Source organism: Lactuca virosa, chromosome 5 (assembly GCF_052849685.1).
Source record: "Lactuca virosa cultivar CGN04683 chromosome 5, Lactuca_virosa_CGN04683_v6, whole genome shotgun sequence".
Lineage (NCBI taxonomy): Eukaryota > Viridiplantae > Streptophyta > Magnoliopsida > Asterales > Asteraceae > Lactuca > Lactuca virosa.
Window position 1 is genome coordinate 407,135,813 of NC_136430.1, and position 11,169 is coordinate 407,146,981.

Here is an 11,169-nt window from a genome sequence, read left to right on the forward strand (position 1 = left end):
CAATTATAGGGTCAAAATTAGAAATACCTTGCCATTGGGATGTTACAAATATATTTATTTATTGGATTTTGAATATCTTAAATATCAAAAAGATTGCCAAAATGAATATTCGAATTCGAATCCAAAAAATTGACTATTCAAATTCGGTTATCTAAGAATTTGGATATTCGAGATTTAAGTTCATTTCAAATCGGATGTTCATATTCGGATATATAATATCCGAAGTGTTGGTTCATTTTCAGGTTTGGTTTGACAGAAATTGATGGATCTTGGATCGAATTTGTTGAGGCTTACCGGGTTCAAATCCAGGTTCAGTTCCCAATCCGATTCGGTGTAGAGGTTCAAATGCTCACCCCTTTGTACCATCCATTCTTCATACCATCCATTCGCTATGCTTTATTGCTTTGTAGTTGCAAAAAGAAAATTCAGGGGAATATTACACAGTTCTTCTGTTGTACAAGGTAGCCATATGAAACTTTTCTCAACATGGGCTCCATATATAAAATCGAAAGATCGATTCTAGGGTTTTATCTATCTCAAATCTCAGTACCCTCCCTTACTCTCGTGCATCAATTCATCCATCCGCGCCAAGGTACATAAATTTCATAATCGATTAGTACTTAATTTGGCAAACGATTCATGTGATAGGCAGTGGTTTTGATTTATGATACGAGTAACATGACTCTATGTTTCCTATCAATCTCTTTGCGCACAACAACTTTAAAAAGTATGAACTGCTATTTTGAAGTTGCTGAATCCATACGGCATTTTATTTGCTTGCTTAGAAACAGTCGTGTTTGTGATTGTCGAATAGTTTGGGGATTTATATATACCATAGCTTTTGTGTTTTTGTTGTTTATGCTGTCGGTTTTCTGATGAATTCTTAGATTCGCAATTTCATATTGGTAACTAGCTCACTAATCTTATCTGTATTTATGACAGATGAATGTGGAAAAGCTACAAAAGATGGCAGGTGCTGTTCGCACTGGTGGGAAGGGTAGTGTGAGAAGGTTTGTTTCTTATATCGTTTGAACGAAGAAAATATTTTTGCTTTCAACTTGATGATTTACTTTTATTTCTGGTCTTAAAAGATTCCCCTGTATAACCTTGAAGTAATTCAAATCCGTTTATTACTGCAATTTGCTCCTTATCTGATACAAGTTAACAATCGACACTGATCTAATATGTAGAAGTGGTTTCAGTTTGGAACATCATATTTGTCTTAATTTCAGATTTTGAAACAGAATGCAAAAGTGCTAATTTGATCATTGAGTTACAAAACACTGAGCTATATGCAAATGTAGAAGTGTTTTAAACATGAACCTTGATAAGGTTCATGAGCTTAAACAAACTTATATGAATTTAGTTATATAAACTTTAAGTTGAAGTAGATGCAAGTTTAACTTTTGTGGAAGTTTATTTGATCAAAGTTGTGTTTGGTGTTTGCTTCTAGAAAGAAGAAGGCTGTACATAAAACAACCACCACAGATGACAAGAGGCTGCAGAGCACTTTGAAAAGAATAGGTGTAAACGCAATACCAGCAATTGAGGAAGTTAACATTTTTAAGGATGAAACAGTTATCCAGTTCTTAAACCCCAAAGGTACTAAATTTATCAATAAAATCACTTCTTTTGTTCTTTTATTTCTCAAGTATCTTGACATTTTGAGCTTCTGACATTTTCCTTTTGTATCTATTTTACAGTTCAAGCCTCTATTGCTGCCAATACATGGGTTGTTAGTGGTTCTCCCCAAACAAAAAGTAGGCTCCTTACTTTTTAGGCTATTCCTGAAAGTTACTTTCGATAAAGTATATCTCTGTTTGATTATATAAAGTATAAACATGTCTTTTTTTTAGTGTAATTATGGATTCATTAGCAAAACAAGGATTTCATTATTTTATAAGTAAAACACATATAACAACAAGCTTGCTCATATTCAAGATGCTGTTGTGTAACATTATGTCATTATCTCATATAACTTTGGTATTTGCTTAAAGGGTAAATTACAAAAAAAATCTACTGTATTATAAGTCTATAACCATTTTGTGTATTTAATCAAGTAACCATTTCCTTAGTTTTTCAATATGTTGTATCGAGTTCTATTCAATTTTATGACTTGATTTTGTATTATGATTTGTTTCAGAATTGCAAGATATTCTCCCAGGCATTCTCAACCAACTTGGTATGTTTTTTTTTTTTTTTAAATTTCAGTTTCAGTTTTTTGTTTGATTTAAGATTGGAAAAATGTGATTTGTAATGAGTTGCATGTTACAGGGCCAGATAACTTGGATAACTTAAGAAAATTAGCAGAGCAGTTCCAGAAGCAGGCGCCAGGTGACGCTGAAGCCGCTGCTGCCACATCAGCACAAGCGGATGATGATGATGAAGTCCCAGAACTTGTGGCAGGGGAGACTTTTGAGGCTGCTGCAGAGGAAGGACAAAAATCATAGGGTAATTGAAATGCACATTTATATTTGCATTATTTTTAAGTGTTTTTTTTGGCTTAAGATAATATTCTAGATATGTTTCATGTTGCTTGCATAACATGTAGGAATATGTATGTTGTTTCTGTTGTTTTTTTTTTAATGTATTTTGGTCTTAAAAAACTTATCTCTCTGTTTCTGTTAAATTTTGAGAACATAAATGTTAACAGGAAAATATGAACCCTGGGGACCACACATGGTCTCTCAATCTAGATGACCAAACATAATGAATTGTCTTTATTTTTGTACTGAGATAACGATCTTCCTTTTCGTTTTACCCTTGCTCAATAATTTTGAATGAGATGCATAAAAATAATATAATTATTCTACATTGAGTACTATGAAACTCCTAATGAAAGAAACATTGAAAATTTCCCCAAGATAATTTGGTTACGTTATAATAAACACAGGTTGTCAAAATCGTGTTTTTGATCGTACAATCTTAGGTATGAAAAACGATCCAACATTACCTTGATTTTATTTTATTTTATTTTTTGAAAAAAAATGAATTTACCATTTTATGACTTTTATTCTTTATCAGTTTATCATTTATCATTTTGTGTTGTGAGTTGTAACTAATGTTTTGAAGTTGTTATAGTTTTTGAACGGAAAACTGAGTGTTTTAGATATTTGTCATGTTTTAAAATTATAAGTTAAAATTATGTTTTATTTTGTGGGATATATATATATATATATATATATATATATATATATATATATGACTTAGGGAATATGTGGTTGTCATGTACCTAAACTTATATATAGAACTTTTCAAAAAAATGTAGTTTTGATCCATTTATATCCAAACTAATCATGATATCTCTTTTACTATTCTTTATTTATCATGTGACATACTAAATCGATCAAATTTATGTTCTATTTCTTCGTTGTGTCTAAGAACTTAAAACATTAAAAGTCATGACCATTTAAACAACCCTACTAAATTCTAAATGAAAACCAGTAGAATTAAAGATAAAGAAGAACATGTCATAATTCAATCAAATTTTTCACAAAATCATTGGATATAGTTTTTCAATTGATAGACAAAACTTAATAAACAAAACGCTTGAGTTATATTTGTTAAAAAATATTGGCTTTTTATTTTCTCTAAAAACTTGAATAATTATTTGCAATAAAAATATATACAATTGATCTTTTTCATTCCATAATTGAACTTAATTCAATAGTATTCTATTAAAACAAAACTAAGAGAAAATAAAATTGGATTTGTTTTGTTTAAAACTATGTCGTTTAAAAGGTTCTATACCTAAGCTTAGGTACATAATAGCCACATATTCACTTCTCATATATATATATATATATATATATATATATATATATATATATATATATATATATATATATATATATATATATATATATATATATATATATATATATATATATAGAGTGAGGTTTAATAGAGAACCATAGAGAACAATAATTAACAAGAAACCAAGGAACCAATCGTGAGCGTCGGAAATCATAATGATCAACGGCCAAGGAAATAGATGTACAGTTGTACATTGGACGCACAGACACCAGATTATACCAAAAAATTCACCTCCTTACCAAAAAACCTACCTCTTTTTTTGTTTAAAATTTTTTTTAGGTCACATTTTTTATCGAAAAGAAAACTGAATATACCGTTGTTCTCGATTTTTCGTCATCTTTCCATAGAGATCCATGATGATATATAAAAAACGATTTTTTTTTTCGAAAAAAACTCACTTTATTTTGTTAGTTTTTTTCAATATTTAAGTTTATTTTTATAAAAAAAAACTAATTATACCAAAAAATATTAATTTTTTGTACTCTATTAATAAACATCAACACCGACTAAAAAAAAAACCTCGATCAGTGTAGATTCACACTGTGAATCTAAACTATAAATATTTCAATTTTTAACATTCACAATATGAAAAAGCTCGATCAGTTCAGTTTTACATTGTGAATCTAAAAAGGTTCACAAAAAAAAACCTCAATCAGTGTAGATTGACACTGTGAATCTAAACTGTAAATATTTCAATTTTTAACATTCACAATGTGAAAAAGCTCGATCAGTTCAGATTCACATTGTGAATCTGACTTACTATTATGCACGCTATGAATCTGAGAAAGTTCACAATGTGAATCTGAACAGACTCAGAATATGAATCTGAACAGGTTCACAATGTGAATCTGAACTGAAATATCATTTTTTTTACATGAATATGAATCTATGTTTAAAAAGTACAAAAAAACATGAATTTTGATATATTTATTAAATTTTTTCTATAAAAAAATAGACCTTAACTTTTCAACAAAGAAAATGAAGTGAGTTTTTTTTCGAAAAAAAGTTCGTTTTTCATATATCATCATTGATCTCTTTGGAAAGAGGACGAAAAATCGTGAACAACGGTACTCGGTTTTTTTTTTTCCAATAAAAAACATGGCCTAAAAAAATGTTAAACGAAAAAAAGGAAATGAGTTTTGTTATAATCCGGTGCATGTGCGTCAATTGTAAAAGTATACAACCCTTCATTTTGTCGTTGATTACTTTAAATTTCGATGCTTTGGATTGGTTCTTTGGCTCTTTGATTAATAATGGTTCTCTATTGAACTTTTATATATATATATATATATATATATATATATATATATATATATATATATATATAGGGTTGAGATCGGTTGAGAACTCATATTTCCCGAGAACCCGAGAACTAAAAGTGGAGCGTTGGATGAAAAGTAATTCATTAAGGAGATGATCGTCATCTTACCAATCTCACTTAATGTTTAATTTTTTTTGTGTTATTTAATATATTAATATAAATGTCTAAAAATTTACATCATAAATCAATTTTTCAGATTTTTTTAAATATAGTATTTTTCGTTTTTTTTTAATGCAGATTTTTTAATTTTGTAAAGAAAACATTAATTTTTGAAAAAAAATTGATTTTTTTTTTAAAAATTGCAATTTTTTCAAAAAACTGCAATTTAAAAAAAAAAAACTACATTTTTTTTTTCAAAAAAACTGCAATTTTCTAATGAAAACTGCATTTTTTCAAAAAAAACTGCACTTTTTTTAAAAAAAAACTGCATTTTTAAATAAAAAAACTTCAATTTTTTTAAAAACACTACAAGTTTTTTAAAGAAAATTACATTTTTTTTCAAAAAAAACTGCATTTAATAAAAACTGCAATTTTTTCAAAGAAAACTGCATTTTTTTCTAAAAAAAAGTAAATTTTTAGGTGCATATATGCATATTTTTTCAAATGCATATATGTATATTTCTTATACTATAATATTCGTAAGTAAATCACAAAAAATCTCATTTTTATTAATTAATTTATAAACATAATAGTACAAGTATTTTATTCGATACAAAATAAAATATAAAAAATAAAAAATGCTACAAATTTCAAAGCGTTTTCATGTCTTCGTGTCAATATTTCCTTATTTTCTTCAATTTATCATTTTTCACCTCTTCAATATTCACCACAATTTCTTCCAAATCTACAAGAAAATTAAAAAAAATGATTGATGCAAAAACACTCACAAAAATACATGTGTGATTTTCATGTGATTAACATATGAATTACATGCGATTCACATATGAATCAAATGCAATTCACATATGAATCACATTTACATATGACATCATATGTAAATCTCATACGATTCACATATGAATCACATATGATTTACATGTGAATTGCATGTGATTTACATGTAAATCAAATGTGATTTACGTGTGAATCACATGTGATTCATACGTGAATTACATGTGATTTACATGTGAATCACGTGTAAATGTGATTTACATATGAATCATATGTGACCAACTTGTGATTTACATGTGAATTACAGGTTACTTATATGTGAATTACATATGATTTGCATGTGAATCACGTGTAATTGTGATTTACATGTGAATCACATGTGATTCATATGTGAATAATATGTAATTTATGGATCAAGACATCAAGTATCCAGGCAAGTTTTGATTTAGAAAAAATAGACCAAACCAAAATACCTTGATTATAGCCATATATGGCTTCTTGTTTGGTCCTTTAGTGTAAGGAACTAACAGTATAAGATCCTCCTGCACATCCACAAAGACAGATGATACTTACATGAATAATTTATTCACGGTGCACAGATTTAACATCAAAAATATCTATAAAATTACTATCTGACAGAATTATTGAACATATAAATATATTATAGTGTGTAGATATCAAATGAATCTAGCAAAGACTCACTAAAGCAAATCAAAATCCTAGAAATCTTGCTTCATAAACTCGAAGAAAGAGGTTATTAAAAACAAAACTAAGGTTGAATGATCTGGATCAATAAAATGTGTTTTGGGGACAAAGTTTTCTAACATTGGAACCTTGCCATGTCTGCAGATAGTGGACTGTAATGCTTTGCCTACTCTTATTCTAATGTTGCAATACACTATGAAGCAGTTAGTTCTAGTTTTGAAATTCACTTTTTTTCTTTTCAGCTCATAAGATTGCTTGTATCTAGGAATGATTTCTGAATGGTATATCTCAGGTTGGTGTGATCGGGAATCGTGTCCATTCATCCCCCAACATTAAGAAGGAAGTTCTTCTTGCTGGAGCATTACAACCTGTAATTGAATTGCTCAGGTAACGTGTGATACCTACCTTTAAAGGGTTGCATTCAAAAACTGCAACTTCCTTCCGTCTATGCCTAAAACTATGCTGTTGGAACTCTACATAAGATCAACCTTGAAATATCAAACAAAATTGGCTTATTTTGATAGCAAAGTCAAAAGTCAGAACACATGAGGCTCATTAAATGTCACCCAATAGTCAACAAGTTCAAACACACAGTCAACAACCACTCTGCAACACATTTAAAACCTACCATCTTATTGTTACCTAATAATAACAAACAAATATGCTGTAAATCAACACAAGAACAGATGAGGGCTCTCGATTGGAAGAGTTTCAGATTCCAAAGAACATACACGAACAGATAGATCAAAACGAAGAGGTAAGAATCAACTGAACTAGAAAGCAAATATACGAAAATTAGGATTCTGAGTGAATCACAACAACAGTAAACAGATGAACGTAGAGAGATTAAGCAACAAATACTTAAATTTAATCAACAAATCAACTATGAACAGATCATACCGTTTATATATTGTTGCTACCTAATTTGGCCACCGAATTAACTAATCATAATTAACACACAAAAATAACAAAGGTGCATCGTAACATTGATGAATTAAAACAACAAAAATCACCTGAAAACGTTTCTCAGTTATAAAAGATGCACCATCATTGTGTAGAAGAAGAGGAAACAACGATTAAGATATCGTCGCTTTTAGATAAACGGAAAACCTGATATCTTCACTCCCCGACCTTTCCAATTAATTTGAAAGTCTTTGTATATTTCACGTAGGTCTTTGTATATTTCACGTAGGTCTTGCAAACCCGTATATGTGGTGCATGTGTTAGTGGTTTACATGTCATTTGATTTGAAACTACTTATGTGATTGCTTGTTTTGTGATAAAATACCAATAGTCACTCTTTATATGTGGAAACCACTTAGTTGGCTACGAAAATTGACTTATTCACGAGTCAATTGGGGATTGGGCATTACTATTCCATAACATGCATTGCATCATATATCGATTACATATGAGTAACGAGTTTTACATTCGGTGTATATTGATGGAAATACAACGTTTTTCCCAAATGTTTGTTAAAGTGAAAAGCTTATTGTGAAACAGTGAAAAAGTTTTGTTGAAATACATAAATATGATTATCTAATATATAGTATGTTGTCTGATATCACTTACTAGACTTCAAAGCTTAACAAACTATTTTGACACATGCTCCAAATAAAATACTTGGTTAGTGCCAAGAGTGAGATGAGTTACTTGATATGAAGATGAAAAATAGTTTTATAATGATGCCATGGAAATAGCTTAGACGATTATGAATATAGTGTCTATGATGTAACTTGATCAGAATCAAATGAGAAACCACTTGGACTACTACAAAATCAAAGTATGTAGTTTAGGTGAAACAAAAAAATAGAACCTACAATATATATATATATATATATATATATATATATATCTTCACTCCCCGACCTTTCCAATTAAGAAGAAGAAGACCCGATTGTTTGAGGTTATTACATCATCGTGGCCTTAACTGAGATAATCGCAGTCCAACTGATGGAGTAGGAAAATTCGATCTGATTAATGAATGATGATGAATCTGAATGATGATGAATCTGGCGATTTAGGGCTTCGACTATCACAATCGAAGATGAACACAAATGGTGTTGATCTATTGGTTCGTGAATTCGGCGTCGATGATCTAGATATTAAGGAATGTTGATTGGTAGCAGATGTTGATCGTCGCTGGAGGTAGAAGACGTCGATTGAGGGACGAGGGAGACGATTGTTGGAAGAGAAGAGAAAGAGAGAGAGAGAGAGAGAGAGAGAGAGAGAGAGAGAGAGAGAGAGAAAGAGAGAGAGAGAGAGAGTTATAACCCTAAAATGCCCCTAATGCCATTTAGTTTTGATGCCCCCGTCCCTTTATTTTTCCATTTATTTACAAAAATACCACAATACATCTTGGCCATCCTTTTTTTTGGTCCGACGCTCCATTTTTGGTTCTCAGGTTCTTAGGAAACTATGAGTTCTCAAATGATTCTTCCTCTCTCTCTCTCTCTCTCTCTATATATATATATATATATATATATATATATGCTCTGTGATTTTCCCTATGTCATAGCGCTTGGGGTAGAGTTCTATGAGATGCCTTAGACCATCTATAGTCGGTTCTTTCAAACTCATTTGCAATGCCCACTTAATCCAAACTATATATTGTGTTGATGAAACTTTTTCTATACTTGAAAGGCTTTCAAATGTCAACTTACGGTTAACTTGAGATTAAAAAAAATAGAGATCTTGAGATTCAACCTCAGCCATATATTTATCATTTTCCGCTCTAACATTCCAGCGTACCGGCAACTGCGGGTAATGCCTAATCATAAATGATTATATGGCAGAGAGGTATAATCATATATGATTATATATGTTTATACATATATGCCTAATCATAAATGATTATATATTTATGTCTGTTCACAGATTGAATAATCATATATGATTATAACGGTTGGTGGCATAAGAGATAGTGGTGACAGAGGTGGCGATGGTATAAGTGACGAAGGTGACAATGGAGGGGTTGGCTGGTGGTAGAGGTGGTGGTGGTTGTGGTGGTGGTGTAGGTGTAAGGAATGAAAGGTGCTACATAATCATTTATGATTATAACTGACCTGTCGTGCTGGTATGCCGGAGAGTTGGAGCGGCAAATATGAATTATGTGGCTGAGGTTGAATCTCAAGATCTCTATTTTATTTTGAATTTTAACGGAACCTCCCTCCCCCATCTCTCTCTCTCTCTCTCTCTATATATATATATATATATATATATATATATATATATATATATATATATATAAAAGATGTGTTTTGTTAAAATATAAAATGGTTGTTGATATGGCAGTAGGGACCATTTTTGAAAGATAATTAGGATTGCACTGATATAAGATATAATTGCAAAGATGATGTGTATTATTTAAAAGATAATGACATTGCATGAATATGGATAACCTTAGAGTGGGGATACACCATATTAGTTTTTCTCTCGCCTCTCATGTTCAACTCTTACATCCCACAACACATGACAACCTATATTTCTTGTCATTTCCAACCCATTTAATTTTTTATCTTTAAATAAATACAAACTAATTAAAAACATATAAAACCAATTCACAAGATATTAAAAACATACAAAACTATTTTTGTACAAATATTTATATAGGAAGTACAAGTAACCACAACATAGAGAGCCATCGAGTTTACTAACCTGCTTTATTTCTTAAATGTGGTACCTCGTCTTGCTCTGATCAAATACCGCCACCTATCTACCCTATCATCATCACGACTTTATCCACCCTTATGCCTTGGGTGCGAAAATTATGCTTTAAAGACTAATGAAAGCAAAAACCTGTACGTGTGGGCATGTGGCATTTCACTTATGCTATGATTGGATGAGTTGAAAGTGTGGTCTTCACACAGTGATTTTGGGAGAATGGGAGGCAATTTTGTGAGTGTTCGAAAGTCTTTGTATATTTCACGTAGGTCTTGCAAACCCGTATATGTGGTGCATGTGTTAGTGGTTTACATGTCATTTGATTTGAAACTACTTATGTGATTGCTTGTTTTGTGATAAAATACCAATAGTCACTCTTTATATGTGGAAACCACTTAGTTGGCTACGAAAATTGACTTATTCACGAGTCAATTGGGGATTGGGCATTACTATTCCATAACATGCATTGCATCATATATCGATTACATATGAGTAACGAGTTTTACATTCGGTGTATATTGATGGAAATACAACGTTTTTCCCAAATGTTTGTTAAAGTGAAAAGCTTATTGTGAAACAGTGAAAAAGTTTTGTTGAAATACATAAATATGATTATCTAATATATAGTATGTTGTCTGATATCACTTACTAGACTTCAAAGCTTAACAAACTATTTTGACACATGCTCCAAATAAAATACTTGGTTAGTGCCAAGAGTGAGATGAGTTACTTGATATGAAGATGAAAAATAGTTTTATAATGATGCCATGGAA

At 30.5% G+C, this 11,169-nt stretch overlaps 1 protein-coding gene across 1 annotated transcript; it reads left to right on the forward strand.

Moving 5' to 3' along the window:
- Positions 1-479: 479 nt before the first annotated feature.
- On the forward strand, positions 480-2,740 carry LOC145111580 (basic transcription factor 3-like). Its single transcript, XM_079047847.1, has 6 exons — positions 480-592; positions 943-1,010; positions 1,454-1,602; positions 1,704-1,760; positions 2,144-2,182; positions 2,275-2,740. The coding sequence occupies exons 2-6, from the start codon at positions 943-945 to the stop codon at positions 2,448-2,450; spliced, it is 489 nt and encodes a 162-aa protein (XP_078903973.1). The 5' UTR covers positions 480-592; the 3' UTR covers positions 2,451-2,740.
- Positions 2,741-11,169: the final 8,429 nt, after the last annotated feature.

Bases quoted from the DNA above. Each gene is read 5' to 3' on its own strand.
- LOC145111580 (XM_079047847.1), top strand. From the start codon at position 943: ATGAATGTGGAAAAGCTACAAAAGATGGCAGGTGCTGTTCGCACTGGT. The intron at 1,011-1,453 runs GTTTGTTTCTTA...GTTTGCTTCTAG, and splicing joins GGGAAGGGTAGTGTGAGAAG to AAAGAAGAAGGCTGTACATA. The intron at 1,761-2,143 runs GTAGGCTCCTTA...GATTTGTTTCAG, and splicing joins TGGTTCTCCCCAAACAAAAA to AATTGCAAGATATTCTCCCA.